This window comes from Artibeus jamaicensis, unplaced genomic scaffold (genome assembly GCF_021234435.1).
Source record: "Artibeus jamaicensis isolate MK-2021 breed Jamaican fruit bat unplaced genomic scaffold, CSHL_Jam_final contig_327, whole genome shotgun sequence".
NCBI lineage: Eukaryota > Metazoa > Chordata > Mammalia > Chiroptera > Phyllostomidae > Artibeus > Artibeus jamaicensis.
The window spans coordinates 533,312-553,619 of record NW_026521772.1 but is presented as its reverse complement, the minus strand read 5'-3'; the positions used below and the strand labels follow the sequence as shown (position 1 = coordinate 553,619).

The window sequence follows — 20,308 nt, the reverse complement described above, 5'->3', positions numbered from 1 at the left end:
GCCGAACATTCTGAGAACTAAAGAGGCTTGACTCAAAAATGAAAGCGGCCAAAACCCAGGCGGGAAAAACTGTTCAGAAAAATCATCTTCTTTTTCTTCGATTCTCTGACTTTCCTTCTTTCTTTCCCATCAAGTAAAGGCCAAATGTCAGAAGATTCAGATGTTATATAAAACATAAATTAAGAAAAAAACCTTAAGCCTTATAGGGCAACTGTGTTTTACCCTTTTTATTTTATACTGGTTATCATTTTATATTTATTTTTACATAATCCTTTGATAAGAAACTATTTTAACTTTTAAACTATATTGCCTTATCTGTCCATCTTTTCATAGCAATAATAATGTTTGGTTATGAACTCTGTAGTACAATAAAGACCATCCACGATGATAATTTTATAGTAAATAGTAAAATATATTGTGACTTTTTAGTAAATGTATCTTTCTTAACTATTATAATTAGCCAGAAACGGTTACATGCATTCACTGAGCTAATAATCATTTAAAAATATTTCAGAAACATTTTAGAGTTTAAGGGCTAAGACCTAGAGCCTTGCTACTCCAATTGTGATTCATTAACCAGCAGCAATGAAAACTAGTTAGGAACAAGAATTGCAAGCTTCACCCCAGACGTACTGAATCCAAATCTGTATTTAATAGAATTCATACCTGCACATTAAATTTTGAGGTCTGTCCTAAATAATGTTCTTGTCCAAAAGGGCGGCAGTGACATTGAAACTGAATGTAGACAAAGCACGAACAGATTCTCCAGAATCAACTCAGTGCTTGCTCTAATGTCCGAATCAGATGCCTTGCAGCAGAGTATGAAACTGGTCCCTTAGACCGTGTGCTAAGTGTATACTCCACATAGGATCACAGTGACATAAGGCTGGCATCTAGTTTTACTGCCATATTTTTAAGGGACTCAGCAATCTTTAAAGATTCCTTGGAGGGCCCCTGAAGCACCATGGAGTCCTTGGAAAATCCTTAAAAATCACTGTGATCAGATATGGGTTTCTCACCTCACGGAGGCAGGCATTCTTAGAGAACTTCTGTATCTCCACAATAAAAAGACACATCATGACTTCATTGTAACCATTCTCTGAGTATTAATATGCCCCCCCCACGGGCGCTGTCATGCCTCAGCATTCGAAAGGCCACCTCTGGAAAGTCAGCAGGTTGTCCCTTAGTGTTCCAGCTCTAGAGGTACTATTTGCTTATGAAAACTTTGGTAAGCTTACAGTTTTATTACATTGCAAAGAAGAAATATTCTCTAACCTTGTGGCCCAAGCAATGTTCAATAGGAAACATGAAAAAGAGAGTAGAAATCATAGATAAGTAAGAGGTAACTCGAGTTTCTATTTCCAGTTCTGACACACCTTACGCTTGACCTTGATGCGAGGATTTAGACTTCTGCATTAACTGTAAAACTAGTATTTGAAATCGATCTAACCCATAGATAAGTCACAAAGATAAATTAGTGTATGTTTCTAAATCAATGTATTAAATAAACACACATGACAATACTGCAAGTAAGGCAAACATACGACTGAGTTGTGCATGCTGACACAGACCCACACGCCCAGAGTTCAGCGGAAACCCTCAGCAAAAATGAGCCCAGAGCCACAAACCCTGAATACGAATGAGAGACGCTGGCTCCAGCACTGCTCTTGTTCGAGGTTCTGTCTTGCTCTTATCAGGTGCACCACGCGTAACAGAAACCCCCCATATAAAGTGGCACTTGGGGGTTCATAACTTTTTCTTCCTTTCTTTAAAGAAACTGTGAGTCTAATAGAAATGCATCTGCCTCTTAAAAAGCAATTACTCCAAATCCACAAGACTATGTTTGTCCTGGTTAAGCATTCCATGAAGTTTGTAAATACTAGATTGTGTGGTACCAGCAATTGTTTGTAGAAAATTTAGCTTCTTGAGCTATAACCAATTTGAAATAGTAGCACAGGAAAAACTGATCCTGAAGGGCCGATTGAAACCAGCTTCACAGAATTACGTTCAGCGTTCACCGTGCACCATGGGTGGGAAGGATACAGAGAAGAACACACGTAAGTCGCAATTCTAGTCCTTACTGAGGGCGGCCTTCCAGTTCTGAATTTGTCCAACTACCTACTTGTTTTAGAAACCAATAAAATTCTGTGTGTGTATTAAGACAAGTATCAAAAGTTAGAAAGTAAAATTAACAAAAGTGATATTAAGAACGGTTATAAAGTACTTAGCAGTCGTTAATAATCAAGTACCATTTGGGAAATTAAGAAATATCTGATATACTGAATATAATAATCATTATAAAATACAAAGAACCCTGGGAAATAACAAGACATAATACATATATAATGCACACACTCTTGTGAAATTAAAATACTCTCTTATACACTAATTCTCAAAAAAGACTTTAGTCAAGCCACATAAACAGTTAACCTAACAGAAATGCCAATATGACTAAATAGGTAAATTTACTTACAGTTTTTAGAAATTTCTGTTCATTGTGGTCCTACATGACACATACATGTGTGTTCATACTTATTTACCTACATGCATACCCAAGATTATAATTACATAGCATGGTTTTTTTTCAGGATTTTTTAAAAAATTGTAAGATTACAAGCTAAAAAGCCTTGCAGAGCAACCAAAACATTCTAATTCCAAAATGACTCCCATTGTGTAAACTTATACCTGAAAAGAACTCCATTAAATATCCAAGTTCATCACTACAATCAAGTCTGCTAGAAATCCCCAAGTCCCCCTGCCACTGGGACAGAGCAGTTAAAGAATGCTGCTGGCAGCTGGACAGCAAGGAGCTAAGCCGCCAGTCTGGCAGCTGAGGAGCAGTTTCCTCTTTAATTGAAGTCGTTTCCTGATTAATGAGTCTCAGGACACTTAATGCAACACTACGCAGTGCCCCTGGGACAAAGAGCGTGCTCCTCAGGGCACTGTCTCAGCTCTTCCCGAGGATTGAGCTCAGTCGATTTTCTGTCCCAGTGGGGGAAGGCCCTCCCACAGAAGTGGGCTGGAAAAACCACAGCGTGGAATCATTACCATCGACCCGGCAGGCAAAAAAGTGTATTTAAATTATCCAGGGGAATGCCTTCAATCTTTAATTTAAGGTTCTGCTATAGTTTTTTACTCAGAAAATCGTGATTTTGAATAATATGCGATAAAGATCAATATTCCTGTTGATTGCACAATCAGCTCTGGAAGGCTAAGACAGAAATTTTGTAAAGATAGCCAAGTCATACCCATACTTGAGCTTTGAAACTCTTCGAAGTAAAGACCCGAGGCCCCTGGAAACTAAAGTAAGAAAGCCACAGAGACTCTGGCTGAGTGATCTCTGTGAAGAGATGGAACCTTACTAGGAGCACCTAAGTACCAACTAGACAGCTAGGCAGAAAAATTAAGAGAAACTTTCAACTAAAAATTGCCATCATACTTTTTAAAAAAGAACTCAAGAGTTAAAGAATTACATGGAATTGCTCCTTTTCACATAATTTTTGCTGGTATAACAGTAAAAGTCATCTATTAAAATATTAATCAGTTTTCATAAGCATGTCAAATACGAGCCTCATAAAGGGCAGAAGTGACTGAGTTTTGCTAGGAACAAGCAGAGCTCTCTCTTATAGAAATATGCAAACCCCTGATATTCCAACCCAGGAATAAAAAGTTTCCAGAAACTTTTACCTAGTGTATCCATTATTCATTAGGAATAGAAATGTTGGTATTATGCACTTAATGAAAGCATTACTGATAAAATTGATTGTGAATCTAGAAAAAGTAAAGATTTAGCATAGAGAAGAAAGAAGCCAAATGGGAAATATTATAAATTGTTAAGGTATAACTATTCTTTTAAAACTGCAACATACTGAATTGATTACAATGCCTAGTTTGAAACATTCTGTGGAATTAATAATTAATTAAATAAAAAACCAAACTATAAAATAAGGCTTTTAAATCCGAAAAAAGAATTGCAACATTAATAACACCCCAAAAGTGACAGTTGCCTAGTATCATCTTGAAAAAGCTCAAGAAATTTCACAAAGGAACTAAACTTTTCTATGGCTGAAAATAGTATTAAATTGACTCAGTGGTCTTTTCATTTTCCATTTATTTTTTTCTACTTGGTAGAAAAAGGAAGTAGAAACTCAGATACGCCTGAGTTTATAACAGAATACATACCTATCTGTCATATTTTGGGATCTTCATAGGTGCATTAACAGCTACATATCTTCTTCATAAGAGCTTAAGAATTATTTATGCTATAATGAAAAAAATAAGCAAATTAAAAAGACAACTTTTCACTGACTACTCTTGAAGGGTAGTCCCTAAGTGCTATTCACTAAATACGATGAAAAGAGTAAGACTCCTCTAAAGCTCCAGTCTATAACTTGGTATGTTCTATGTTATAAGAAATACATATATACTTAGCTCATGGAACACTGCCCTCTGTAGTTTAATTCCTTTAGTTATCCAATGAACATTTACTAAAGGCTACTGAGTGCTAGGCTCCGGGACACAAAGCACAACAAAATGACCATTTTTCTGTGATGACACAGTCTACTATCTTGTCAGTTTGAAAACCAACTGAAAACCATACAACTATAAAGCAACCTAATCCCAGAAAGTCACAGGGAATCTGAGACCAAGCAAATACAAAATAATAAATAATGAAAACCACTTTTCAGAGCTCTACAATAGAAAGAGAATGGGAAGATATGATAAAGAGACAAAGAAATACAAATGGTAAAGACACACAAGCCAAGAGAAGATACTGAGAGATTCATGATGCAATCCAGCGAGAAGTTGCAAAATGAACTGTTCACAAACACAGGCAGAACTGTGTAACACACTGGGGGAGAGTGGACTTTTGGCACCTGCCTCATAGGTATTTGCTCTCTCTCCCTTTTTTTAACCTTGACACTAATTAACAGTAAACACATCTAAATGTTAAGTTTAAATGGAAAAAATACATCAGAACCAAAGCAAAAGCCCTGGAAAAAACTCATCATACCACATTACTCAATAAAATAGAAAGACAGCCCTGGGCGGTGTGGCTCAGTGGAGTGGGCCCCAGCCTGGAAACCAAAGAGTCACCAGTCTGATTCCCATTCAGGGCATGTGCCTGGGTTATAGGTCAGGTCCCCAGTTGGGGGCATGTGAAAGACAACCAAGTGATGTTTCTCTCCCTCTCTTTCTTGCTTCTTTCCCTGTCTCTTCGAATAAATTTTTAAAACCTTTTTTAAAAATTAAGAATAAGTAAATAAACACATCTGCTTCTAGAAACACATGCAAATATGGTCAGTAAAGTCATAACACTGGGATGCAGGAGTTGCGCCGTAACCCCGGGCTCCTGAAAATTCCTGAGATTTGAGAAGATATCACTGCTTCCTTTCTACCCTTAGGTCTATAGCTGTAAATAGAGCTTTCACGCCACTGAATCATCAGCTCAACAGTCCCCCAAAAGCCTCCCTTCAAAACAGTGCACTCCTCCTCTAATTCCATCATATGAAAATGAGGGCAACATTAGAAAACCATCTTTTCTTTAATTACCTCAAAACTACGACTATGTTTAAACAATAACAAAACTAATATTTGTTATGAAGAACAGAACGCTATCCTCCAAGCATAAGAAAATAATTACAAATACATTTGTAAATTTTTACAGACACATGTCAGCACTGGTGGGAACCTTTTGGTCCTCAGATTCACACAGAATGGCAGCTTTCACACGCAGGTGTCAGGACAGACATGACAAGATGAAAGAGCTCCAGGGATGAAAACTAAAACAAGTTGATACCATTATGCTGTGAAATAATAAGCAAAGGTGTGATTATATAGTAGGAAACCACCACCCTTACGAGACGAGAGAAAATGAAAGACACATTTTCTTTAAAAACCTCTTTCAATAACCCTTAGTGTCCTTTCATAAAGACCTTCCAGTATATCTACATGTTCAAGACATTTACGTTACAACACAGTGAGTACTCTTTATTCTCCTTGCCGGTTAATAAATTTTAAAGAACTCTATTTTCTGGAGAAATTCTGTAAATGCTCTGGCTGCATCAGTACCAGAGTATGTGGCTTTTCTACATCTCGGCGGTTCTGACCCCGCTGAAATAACCCCATCCACTCGAAGAGCCTATTTCCCACAACCAGACTCGGTGAGGACAGAGAGCAGGGCAGCCGTGTCGTCAGGCAACGCCTTGCCTCTCGGTGAAATCTAGTGTTGAGTGTCGGTTGATTAGTGTGCTGCACTGAATTTTTAAAAAGTAAACAATGTAAAGAAAAGGTAAAGATCTACTGACTAAAGGATGTACAGAAGTTTAATTTAGTTGTGAAAGCTTATCAAATAAAAAGATACAACTGATACCATAATTTCACTTTTCAATTACTCACTAAATGTTATTCGATCATAAGAAAAATACCAATTTAAACATTTCCTCTTGAGAATGTCTGTAACTATAATTATAACACATTCCAACAAAGTAGAGTAAAAATTTTTCTTCAGCTACATGTTTTATTAAAAGCTGTCTGCTACAATAACACACTGGAGAGAGAAGACAGGCTTTACTCTGAGCAGAGCAAATAATCTGACAAGGATAAACACGGGGAAGCTTTATCTGTCCATACAATGCTCAAGGAAGCAGAGAATGTGCAGAATCTTACAATGGTTGTCTTTTATTTATAGTCCAAAAAAGATTTCTGCAGCAACTGCCAAAGTAATACCTGCAACCATTGCCCTTTCTGCTCTCTGACAGAGGCTCCAGCACACGCTGTCTGCAGTTCATAAATTTGGCCTTCTTCTCTGTAAGTTTATACTGTCTTATATTTAGCCAATAAATGGTATATTTCTTAGTTCACTGATTTGAAAAATTGGTAAGCATCACCCAGCACAGAACTCAGACAATGGGCACTCAAACATACATGGAGTAGACATTACATTACTTGTTAAATTTCTATCACAGCAATCCTAGGTAACCAGGTAAATATTCTCTTGTGATATCATTTTGATCTGATACAGTTTGAGAATAAACATTTGTGTTACACTCTTCCCATTTAACAAGGGACAAGCACTGATCTGTGAACAGTGAATGCGGTTGGCCAGCTGGGGTGGGGGTAGGGGAGGAAAGAACACACTGATTCCACTTTCTAAGGCTTCCCTGGTAATCCGAGCAAGTCACTGACTGGCAGCTGGATTGCTCCACAGTACCGTCTACACTGCATTCTCCACTCGGCTGCTCAGACACTGTACTCCCCACCACAGGCGCCACCTCCCCTGGGAAGTCTTCCCTGGCTCTCCCAAGCACAGCTGTCACTCCCTTGTCTGTCATCCACACACCTGATGAAGATGCCCACTGTAACCTGTATCGGGATATACTGACCTACCCACTGCAACCTGTATCGGGATATACTGACCTACCCGTGTACAGGCCTGACTTCTCCCAAGGCTACACTCCCCAGGGTAGGAACCCTCTCCATCTCCATAGCCCTAGAAACTGCAGAGAGCTCAGCCCATCAAAGATGATCAACAAAGAGTCACTAAATAAATGAGTGAATCGAAAAGTGAATGAAATTAATACCTGCCTTGAAACCTTGATTACATCAGACAGACATTAGGAGTGATTTTCAGAGAATGTCATCTTACTTTATGAGATACTTGAATATGCATAACTACTAAAATAATAACTCATGAATCACTGCAAAGTCAAGTTTTGGGATTCAGATATTCCATGATATACACCAGCCAGAAAAAAAGAAGAAACAAACAAACAAAAGAAGATACATCTGACACTTTATGCTTCCAAAAAGATTCCTTTCCAGTTCCATCGGCTGCTATTCACAACACGTGCTCCTGTGACAACTGTGTGACTGGGAGTTGTCCAACACACACACTAAAGCAGAAGTATACACTGACACCACGTCCTTTATTATTATTATCATGTTCATGATGTAATATCATATTGCTAAAAATAGGAGCTCATCTTGAATATCTGCTATGTGCATAGCACTATACCATTTTATTTCATTCCTACAACAATCCTGGTAACAATCCCATTGTCTCTGCTTTGCAAATGATGAAGCCATGGCTTAAAAAGTTGGGCTAACTTCTCAAGATCACAAACCCAGGAAGAAGTGATACTCAAATCTAGGAGGAAATGTTGGTGTTCACTATGGAAGGAGACTGTGGCTCCAAAGTTTAAGCTCTGCTACTTACAACCTCGGACCTTGGGCAAGTGCCTCACGCAGCACTTGGTACATATGGTAAAACTTTTATCACATGTATGAACATATACTGTAATGTTGGGAGTTCATATATAATATTTTAATTTTTCTCCCGAAGTTTGAAGTCTTAAAAGGTATAAATTAACAAAGCCTCTACTTGCTACACCATGAGCAGCCATTACAGTTCGTTATTTATATAAAAATGTGACCTGACACCCAGAATTATGGTTTTTGGACATTTCTGCTCATAAAGCACAAAATCAAGAAAAACTATTCTGAGCATAAACTTCTAACATACGTATATACCTTTTATTACTTATTTTAATTATGCACACATGCTACTGTATTATACTGCTATTTTTATATGCTCAATATTCAGTCCTAAATTCTCTGCACCTATTTGTACAAGTTTAACCATATTTGATATTCCTGATTTCAGGTTTTTAAGTAAGAAGATATTAAGAGTTTTTATAATGGCACAAGCATGTAAGTTTTCAGTGATAAAATCACAGTGATACTTAAATTGTCAAATGTGTCCAATGTCCTTTGCTATAAATAACATGAGTTTATTTCCAAAAGTAGTTGTCCTCTTATCCATTACCATAACATGATTCTTACTTGATGGATAGATTAGTGTTTCTGTTTTTAAATAGCTTGCTATGTAACATCTTATGACAGCAATCTTTTTATTTTTTTATTTATTGTTATTTTTATTTCTTAAATTTTTTTATTGTTCAGGTATAGCTTGGTGTATTTACCCCCCTACCCAACCGACCCTACCTTCCTCCCCTGCTTCCACCTCCCCCACCTTGGTGTTGCCCATGAGTCCTTTACAGTTGTTCCAACAGCAATCTTTTTAAACTGCTCGTCCACACTCTGAGTTACAGTAGAATTAAAACTACATAATCTATAAATCCACATAATCGAACACATGCAAAACACAAAAATCTAACACTTGGAGAGAGAGCATATGAGTGTGAGCCCCACAGTTATTTGGCCCCAAGGACTGTAAGCCCTTCCTTCCCTCAGGCCACCGCTGAACTACATGGGACAAGTGGCCAGTGGGCCCGAAGACGTAGTGAGGCCTCAGCGTCACAGCCCAGCAACGACCAGCACGCCTTCATGTCCTTTTGTGTTTGTAATTTTAAAAATATAGATGAAACCTGAGGCATCCTGCCCAACCCCGCATCAGCGGGTCACCTTGCACATGCCACTGTAGAAAACAATCATAAAAAACAGTTTAAAAAAGACCCTGAATCTAGCAACGACTGAATATACTAGGCACTCAAAAATATATGTGGAAGGGAGGGGCAAAGAGGGAAGAAAGGGAAGAAGGAACTGGAGGGGTTAAAGAATTATAACAGCCAATGCATCCTGAGGAACAAGTGTTGGTTCTCAAAAAATCACATTTATGGATTGAGACCTTTTAAAAAACAAAAACGTTGCTATTATTTTAAAGTTTGTGATTTATAGATTAAGGCAGTGGAAGGTGAGCCCTATGAAGACAGCCCAGGATCAAGGAGGACCTGTATTTACCATGCTCCAAAAGGAGCCTTTTAGACAGAGGCACAGGAACTTCCGCTGGACCCAGAGGCTCCTGACAGAATAGGGATCTGGGCGACTGACTGCCCACCTCATTGAAGTGCAAGGTCATATAATCGCAAAAGGCCCTTTCATTTCAAGTTAATCTGATTTTAAAATTACACTAGAAGACAATTGCACTGTGAACAAGTATAACCACATAAATCTCAAACAACAACAAAAGGTTAATTGATTGCACTTGAAATATAACTATATTCCAGTTTGGTAAATATTATAAAGTCTCTAAAAGGAAAAAAACGAGAGCCAAGCCACAAAGTGCCGGCAGACGGACCAGGAGGGTGCACCGTTTGCCACTGGCCAACACCGCTCGGAAACAAAAGGCGGAGCCCCCCACTGCACCACACCCACACGGCGCCAACACGGGCCCAGAGCACTTACGACTTGCGCAAACTGTGAAAACAGGGTTTATTTAATATATCCTAGGAGCACAACATGGAAAGAGCTTCCTACCTTTGTGATGAGCAGCCGGTACCTATCCAGCATCGCCTGGTTGTCATGGCAGCCTGCTAACAACTGCCATACCTCTGCCCTCAGAGCTTCAGGGACGCCACTCTTCACCAGCGTCGACAGCCCTTTCGGTCGAGCCCCAAGGTTACTGTGCCTGAGAACACAAGCAAACACAACACTCAGACTCCCCTCACCACTGCCAAACTGCTGCTGTGAGGAAAAGCACACTGATGAGTTTACATGAAGAGTAAGCCTGGGCCCAAAGAGGGAAGGCCATGAACTAAGGACAGGGTTTAAGTCTGATGTTTTTGGCTATTTCTCTCGATCTTACCTTCTTGATTATGAACCATGTTATTCCACCACCAAAGAAAGGTTTTTCTTTCTCTCATTTACTATTCCTTATTTACCCTATGAACTTACAATAGTAAACGTGTTAACTAAATGTTTCCAGGCAGCATTTCAAGGTATAAGAAGAACCATCCGAACCCCCTGAGATGAGAGCACTAGGGCAAGTCCAGCTCCGGCGCGGGGTCCAGTGGGTGCTGACACACCCTCCCCTGAACACGCCCTGTGCTTGTCCTGTCCTGCCCCAATCTGGCTACAGAGACAGTGGGACGCCTTTGCGAAATGCTGGAGCTTGCAACTGTCTGACACCATAGGGGTGTATGGCTTTATTTTTCTTTGACCAGGCTAATTTACACCTCTCAACAGATCGAAGATAATGTGTAGAAAACTGATAATAATGCCTAAGTTTTTTTGTCCTTAGCTATTCAAGTGACTCCTATTCGTGCCAATGCAAATGAATTATCTGGTGGAGAATATAAATCCCTAAAGAAAATCCTCATTTTCATTGGTTCTAATAGATTACTGGTTCCTTCTTAGTTACTGTCAAATAAACTCTGAGATGTGTTAATTTTATATTTGTACATGTAGGATACTTTTCTTTGTATAAGAAAAGTGAGGTAACCGGCCCCTCTTCCTCTTAGAGTACCTTCTCAGAGACATAATAGGCTCAACTCTTCGGCTGGGGATCTGATAAACCCGGTCTCCAGACTCTACAGTGAGAAGCCAGGAGCCTTCCAACCCTAGGATCTATAAATACATATCTCCAAATTAACTCAGGAGTCTCTCGGGATTTGTACAGGAGATCACCACCAGTAATATTCACTTGTCTCTTAAAATAAAAGTAGTGTTAAATGTTCTTTCACCTACTGGATTGTAGAAAATGTGTAAAATTCATCACAAACTCTGTCCTTTCTCCTACATACCAGCATACATATGATCTGATGTGCATGCCCAGTAGTAGAGTTTTTCCACATGTCTACACTGTATGGCAGACTCTTTTTGTTGATAAGAATTTTTTATTCATGATTATCTTTTTTAAAAACTCAACTATAATAAATATGAAGAGAGTATTTATAATAAATGTAAACAGGGTACCTTCTTTTGTAGTTTCAGATAAACCCCAAAATGTAATCGTTAGTCAAGAAGAATAAAACAGACTGAGTTACAGTTTATAATCAGTGGTGAAATCAGTATTTCTAAACTCTTCAGCCCCCTTTAGTGGTAATAGACTTAGTACAGAAAGAAAATGTGGCCCTTTCACAATAGATATCGACATGTATTGGCATTATAGCATAAAATCGACCACTCTGAGCAATGTTGTATCTTATAAATAAGACTATACTGGGGGGAAGACCTAGGCAAACATAAGGAGTATTTATTTATTTATTTTTAAAGATTTTATTTATATACTTTTTTTAGAGAGAGGTACAAAGGGAGAAAGAGAGGGAGAGAAACATCAATGTGCAGTTGACTCTCTCGTGCCCCCTACTGGGGACCTGGGCCTGCAACCCAGGCATGTGCCCCAACTGGGAATTGAACCAGTGACCTTTTGGTTCACAGGCCAGCGCTCAACACATTGAGCCACACCAACCAGGGCACATATATAAGGAGTATTTATAAATTTTATTTTAACTTTTATGTTTTTAAAGTACCTTAAAATATTAAGATATACGAACACATCAATTTTAATGCAAATTAATATAATATAAAGTTTAACTAATACAACATGAATTATGTAAACATAAAATTTTCAATTAAAAAAATGAATTTTACCATCTTCCTAGCAATTCTCCCCAAGAATACAGGATCTTCTCAGGACAATCCTTAGACACATCGCCTGTTCCACTTGAGAGTTCATTATCACTCTCTGTAGAAGAAACACAAAAACAAATACAATAAACACTATATTTCATATTATATTAGGTATTTATATATCTTAAAACAAAAAACATGACTCAGTGCCTATAAAAGACAAACGATACTTTTGCTTTTATTATTACACCCATTTACTGTTATTACAAAAATAACAGCGAAAATTTCATCCATATAATTTATCCTTAGTGCCTGATACATACTTTCAAATGATAAACTTTTTATGAAAATACTTATCTACACTTTACAGAGTATAACATTTAAAATGTCTACAAATAAATAAATACCTACAAATACGAAGAGTAAAATTTAAAAGTTAATAATAATACAAGTAGAAATTTCTATTTGGTGCTCTATTCACCAGATTAATATTCTCAAATATCAATGTTTTATTAGTGAGACTAAAATAGACTAAAACCAATGGTCAGATACACGCACACACACACAATGCTAGAAACACCTATAATATATACAAACACATCACAACCTGAAATATAAGAAAAAAGGTTGTAGACATACATTCACATGTACAAGATACTGTACAAGACTAAAGGGAACTATCTGGCCTTTCCAAACGGCAACTTTATAAAACATCCCAAGTTGTGAAGTGGTAGTTTTACAAAGAACAGGATGGAGTGAGTTGGCAAGCACCGATAAAGATCAGTGATTCTCAGCTCTAGAAATCTTTTCAGTGGTAACAGAGTTAGTAGAGAAAGTAATGCAAGAGGCACAATTCACCTACTTTATGACAAGGCCTTTGACACAGAGCTACACAAGACAAGGCTGGAGAAATGCTGTGTAACTGCCAGAACGAGCAAGACGAACTCTGCCTGGCTGACAGCAGTGCCCGGCTTGCTCAGCACTGTCACAGCGCAGCAGGGGCTGCCAGGAAGTCAGTCCCACAGGGTCTGTGTTAGGAACACACTGCTCAGCCTGCTACGAATCCAATGATCCAAGTACCAGCTAATTCCTGTCAGTGGATGTATTCAACACCAAAAAACATTAATGCGATAGGCAGAGGCTTATTTGGCCAGATGAAAACACTGGTCATGTGCACACAAAAAGATTTTTATCACAGATTTAGTAAAATATAACCAAGACATATGAACACACAGACAAAGGCTTCAATATCTTTAGGACAATACTGATAAGCAAGAATTACGAGACACATTTTATTCAAAAAGTGAACATTATTCTAGAAATTGGAATAAAGGTTAGGAGAGTAGACACATCACTGCTCTAGAATTACCTCACATAAGCAACTCTATGAAGTTTGCAACAAGTTCACCACGAAAATAAAGAAATCTTTTAAAAGCTAAAGTAAACGAATTATTATTAAGTACTGAAGGGACAATACAACCAAAAACAACTGAAGCCTTAATATTAAAATATTTTCAAGAACTATCCCATGTAATCCTTGATTACAACTACCAATCCTTGTAACAACTATCCCTTATAATTCTTATAATTTCTTCATCTAAATGAGGCACTTTTGAGAGTGAAAAAAAAACCACTATTAAAAGTTACACCGAAAACAGGCAAACTCAGGCTAATACGGACTTCTGGTCACCCTTCTTTTAAACTGGCACCAAGTATAATGTAACTACTTATAAAGTGGTTCAATTAAACAAGGTCTAAGATGATCCCACCTTATACTCCATTTTGCTCCACAGTAAATTAATATGTCAAATTTCTAAGTATTTTAGAAACTACTAACTGGAGAAATCTAATAACACAATAAAAAGGAAAAAGAAAAACAGAAACAAACACTATTGGCATCGTTAATCTCGATTATAATGCAAATCAGAAAGTACTACTAATACAGAGAATGTCGGATTCTTATTATTCTTGTTGGAAAAGGAATCCCAAAGCATGAAACAAAACCAAGATGCCATGAGCAAGATTAAGAAATATGACTACAAATTAAAAATGTCTAGAAGTAAGGTATAGAGTATAATTTTTAAAAGCAGAAAAAGATCCAACATATGATAGAGGGCTATTTTCACTAATACACCAAGGTCTAAGGAACCCATAAAATAAAGAAAAATCCAACATAAAATTGGGCCAAGGACATGAACATAGTATAGGTCACAATACATAAAATATAACCAACCAATAAAGAAAGACCTAACTCAATAATTTTTAACGCAAATTAGGATGATACAATGTTCACCAATTAGATTTGCAGACAGTATGAAAAATAATAATACTTAGTGTTGGTAAAAGTATGGGGAAACAGGAAAGAAGACTGATATTCAAATAAGAGCAATCTTTTAAACTTACTAAGATTTGAAATTAATACATTATTGGATCTAGCAACTCCACATCTACAAATTTTTCTCCAGAAATATGTCAAAGAGATATACATAAAAAGATTTTCACTGTATCACTGCTGTAATAATAAGAAATTGAAAACTATCAAGAATCTATCAAGAAGTTTTATTAACTAAATTATGGTATAGCCATTCAGAAAATAATATCCAGTAGTTTAAAAGAATCAGGTAACAAAAGAGTAATCTTTAAGGATGGTTTTATTTTATTTTTAGGATGGTTTTATTTTAATAATATTGCTTATGTGACTATAAAGACCACTGAAATAGCTGTAGGAATATGCACCAACCTCTTCACAGCAGTTCTGAATGTGAGTCAGATTTCTAACTCTCCTGCTGCAGAAACTACCGGCCAGGAGTGTTTTAGATACGTACTGGCCATGCGGCTAGACAGAAAAATAGGGGCTGAGGACAGTACGTTCAAGTTCCTACTATACTAGACAAGACAGAGCTTCTAGAGAGGATGAAAGAAAGAAACTAAGACAAAAATAAGAATGAAAAAGCCGTGGGAGACCAAAGTGCATTAACAGACACAGTGAGGAAACTGGTGACCTCTCTCTGTGTGGACGTGAGGCAATAGGAACCAGGCTCATTCAGTCATTCATCACGGACCCTGGAGCCAGACTGCCTGGGTCTCAAACAGTCCCACCACTCACTAGCTGCGATCCTGCAAGTTACTTAACCTCTCTGCTTCAGCTGCCTGTCTCTAAAATGGAAATAATATTATGAATCTTATAGAGGAGTTGTAGGAATCAAGTAAGTTACTACATGCAAAATATGCCCAGCAAAAGGCAAGCACTGTATAAGTGTCAATTACTAGAAGCTGTTTCATTCAACAAGTGTGAATGTCTACCATGTACAGTACTGGGACAGAAGCTGGACTGCATGGTTTGAAGAATGAATGAGTTGGAAGTGAGACAGTAAATGAAGAGTTTAATTGATTCCAACTCATGAAAATAAGGGAGCTGAGACGGTAACAGAGCTGAAGGGAACTGCTGGGTCAAGTCAAGCACTATGCTTCCTTCATCCACCCCCCCCCAGGAAACAGACTGGTTCTTCCTTCCCCGCTCCCATGTACACTCCTGCGGTGACAGCGCTAAGGCCTTCATGAAAACATGCCTATCTTCGTCCTTTACCCATGTGCTCATTAGCTATAACACTCATGGTTTTTTAACATGTGTTTTTCCCTCTCTCGTGATACAAACTCTGCGAGGGCTGGGACCACGCTCTATTTTCTTTATACAGCAGCCTTTTGCACATCATAACACTCAAGTGTGGAATGAATGGAAAGGTTCCTTTGTTGCTGCTTTATTTCAGAACTTGTTAATACATTTAAAGTAATTAAGTAATTCCAACTTCTCTGTAAAGTTTAACTTTAGAAGAGGTCTCTGGGAGATTGAATTTAGGAAGCAGTATTTGGCAGAGACTCCTCTAATATTCCTCACTTCAGTTCTTTTTCAGGAACATCTTCCTCATCAATTTCAGTTTCCCCGCACTTGGTGGTCTCCTTCAGAAAGGGGACCATACAGTGTACTCCGGATGTCCTCAGACTCATTCTACAGGTCTACTACTTTCTTTAATCTAAACGTCAGCGAAATGGAAATAAGAGTACCAAGCACAGTGTTGTAAAAATTAAGTGAAAATACCTGCATACTACTAAGCACGGTGCCTGGCACACAGTGGTACTCGGTGTCAGCTGTCTTCATTATTATTATTACTGTCACCAGGTCCTCAGCTTCCTGCCCAGCACTTCCAAGTGACCAAGAAAGCATTCCCTGCTTGCTTTTCACTACTGATTCCTGATATGCAGAGAGCAGAAACCAACTGTGCCACACCAAAAGAAGATAAATAGATGTAAATTTTTAGATCAAACAAAATAAATATGTATGATACTTCAATCAAAATAATTTAAGAGCTCTCTCTTAACTCTGGCCACTCCCTGCTTTAGGGAAAAAAAATGTGTTTCCATTAGCAACGTTTCTCATCCTAGTCATAAAAGAAAGTTTTCAGAACTTGTATCACCAGACATTATAAAAGGGGAAAAAATATACACAGACACAGTACATTTTTTTAAAGCTAAAAATGAATCACAAAATCAGAAGCAAATAGACACAAGAATCTCTTTTCTTTTCAATTGAAAGATTACTCAGAAAACAAGCCAAAAAGTAGGCACAAATAAAATGTCGCTGCTGAGGGCTTTTAGAGATTTTTCCCTAGACCCTTTTTAAAATAAGCAGTAAACATTTGCTGAAAATAATAAGGGATTCACAGTTTGCTATACTCTCTCTTTTAAATACACCGGGGAAAAAAACCCAAAACCTTACTAATTGTGCAAAACCTGTAGGAGCACAGGTCAACTTAAATTGCTACAAAAGTGATTTATTTTGATTACTTAGTAGTAAATAATGCCATCTGGACAGCCAAAAACTATAACCACATTTATATGACCTTGAATATAATTTCTCATTTCTCACATGACAGTCAGAATATACTTGATCTATATGGAAGCTGATATACAAACATAAATTATTAAACAATCACATTAATTTCTGAAAAATGACATTTCCCACCACCAAAAACAGGTAATTTTTTTAACAGAAGATTCAAAGTAGAGGAGACCACACATGCCATGACTTCTTTCCAACTAAGTCATCATCCCTGTCATTCTAAATCTAATTACAGGTTTCTAATTAATAATCCCTGTAGTTGCTAAGCATAAGTGATTAATAAAAATCTATCATTAATCACTGAAACTTGCCCACCACACTCAAAAGAAGTAGGGCAGCCAAGAATCCCACCTGAGGACGAGTCTTTTGTGTAGGTATTTGTTACTTTTTACATTTTTCTGAGCTACTAATGACATTTCAAATTTATTTAGATATTTATGTACATATTGTATCCCAGTTGTTTGAAAATGCACTTCAATTTTCTGCCCATTTTCCTTTTTCAGATTGCTTTATTGAGGTATGATTGACATACAAAATGCTATAGATATTTAATGTATACACTTGAAATGTTTGGAGAGGCTAGTAAAACATATCATTTAAAATTTTTGAGTATGTCCATATGAATGTATTATCTATGACACTTTTTTCAAAATAAATTGAGGAGCAGTAAATAAGAAGTATTTATTCATTAACTATCATCACACCCCAAATTAGAAGTAGAGAAAATGTATCTATCTTGTTACGTCTGACGTCACAGTGTTACTTCATTCCTGCAATGACTGAACACGTTTATTCCCACCTAAAATTAAGTCTTGATTAAAGACTTAATTTTTGTCATTCTCAGAATCAAGCATAGTGGCTAAAAATATGGTCAGTACACAAACATTTCTCAACTAAATGAAATGGATTAACATACAAATATGCTCTCTTCTGGGCAAGTTCATCCAGCACTGAGCCATTGACTACAGCAATTAAACACAGGTATGACTCACTCATCTTTCCCTAAAATTGTTCACTATTTCTAGGGCCAGCACCCTAGTTCAAGCTTTACCTCCTCAAATTAGATGTGCACACCACAGATTCTTCACTGTTCTTATTTGCATTTTACACGGCTTCCTGCCAGCTTAGTCTCCCCAATCCAAAGTTCAGCTCACGCCGTGCCCTAGCTCAACGATCCTTCACTGCCTTAGAAAATTTAAGTCTACACCGTTCGGTGTTTCTAGGGAGGCCAACCTCACACTCACTGTGTAACGAGCACCGTTCAAATTCCACTCACATCTATACTTCTTGTTTCCACAAATGTCAAAATGCTATGCTTCCTACTTTCTACTCCTGCAAATTCCACTCTTTCAAACTTTCCCTGAGTTTGACAGACACTTAGTTTGAGACACTCTCAAATTCAGGGAGAGTGAATTAAAAGTAGTGTTTAAAGGTGACCCATTGTGTTGAAAGTCAACTAAAACTAGCATTTACCGGTGACCTACTGTGTTGAACTGAGGAGCCCAGCAAGAGATTGATGCAAAGAAGAATAAGAATCAAAATTTCTTAGAATTTTCATTCAAGCAGGAAGACAAGATACATGTACCCATGATTCAACATGGAATATCATAAATGCCATTAGGCAACACTACAGTGGATACTACATTCAGGAAACGAGAGATCACTTCTGACAGGGTAAGTGGAAGTTCCATGAGGAAACAGTCATTTACACCCCAGCTTCAACAGGCCAAGATCATGAGGGCTTCATAAGTAAAGGACACAGTTCAAGAAAAGACACTAGAAGCCAATACCAATCCACGCACTCTTACTTCATTTGGCAAAGCACCATGTACTATTCTAGGGAGTTTCTTAGCTTGTTTTTTGTTTAGCTACTGCTGCGTATATTTATGTCCTTGATAGGCCTAGTTCAATAGGAAACATGAGATACACACTTACAGAATAGGGAGCAAAATAGTTCCTACCTTGCATAGTTACAATAGCAATTGAGATAATGTGTGGAAAAGTGGCTGTTATGTAACAGAAGCTTGAAAAATGACAGTTTACTTCATTTTTGGTACACAGCTCTCTGTGACAGGCAGTTCTAAGGTGGCCCCCAAGACTCCTGCCTCCTGGTTTATACAGTCCGTGCAATCCTCACCCTGGCGTATGGGTGGGCCACGGGAATATGATGGATGTCATGGCTGTGACTAGGTTGTGCTTTATAGCAAAGGTGAAGGGATTCCGCAGCCGTAAGGTTGCAAACCAGTCTGACTTCAAGTTAATCCAGAGGAGACTACCCTGGTGGGCCTGACCTAATCAGGTGAGGCCTTAAAAGCAGGCTTGGGTATTTCTTAAAGTAGAGTCTCCTGCTGGCCTTGAAGATACAGGCCTGCATGGGTTCTATAGCTGCAGGCAAATCAATTCTGCCAACAACCACATGAGCTTGGAAGAGAACTGCAAGCCTCAGATGAGACCCAAGCCCTGGCCAAAACTTAAATTACAGCCTCATGAGACCCTGAACAGAGGGCCTGGGTAAGCCATCCCCAGACTTTGATCCGTGGAAACTATGAGATAATAAATGTTGTTGTTTTTAGAGGTTATATGGTTTGGTAACTTGTTATGGAACAACAGAGAACTATAATAATATACTTGCTACCCCCACTTTCTCTCAAAATTCCTTCCCTTCTCAAATATATTTTTCAATCACTTTAGTTTGCTAAAACACATCGTGTAAAAACATAAGAATGAAACAACAGTATATAAAGTTCTTTCCTCCCTATCTTTCTCTCTCTCTCTCTCTCTCTCTCTCTCTCACACACACACACACACACACACACACACACACACACAATTTATAAATACAGAAGGTGTCTGGAAAAGAAACAGTAATTAACATGCCAAAATTATTTGTTTGGAACGTGTCTCCTCATCTGTAAAATGGATAGAATAATAGCATCATCCTTACAGGGTTGGTATAAGGACTAAATAAATTTATGAGTAGGCAATTTAAATGTCTGTTACTCAAAGTATGGTGGAACCAAGAGCAGTGTACTGTATGTT

At 37.8% G+C, this 20,308-nt stretch overlaps 1 protein-coding gene across 6 annotated transcripts in view; it reads right to left on the bottom strand.

Annotated features, from left to right (window-relative positions):
* Positions 1-20,308, bottom strand: part of RABGAP1L (RAB GTPase activating protein 1 like) — a 425,645-nt gene that overhangs the window by 302,023 nt on the left and 103,314 nt on the right. For all 6 annotated transcript variants that reach the window (XM_037145558.2, XM_037145559.2, XM_037145560.2 and 3 more), the window contains 2 exons: positions 12,394-12,487; positions 10,279-10,429 (listed from right to left, as the gene is read on the bottom strand). In XM_037145558.2, the coding sequence (XP_037001453.2) occupies positions 10,279-10,429; positions 12,394-12,487 (245 nt within the window). The remainder of the gene's footprint in view (positions 1-10,278; positions 10,430-12,393; positions 12,488-20,308) is intronic.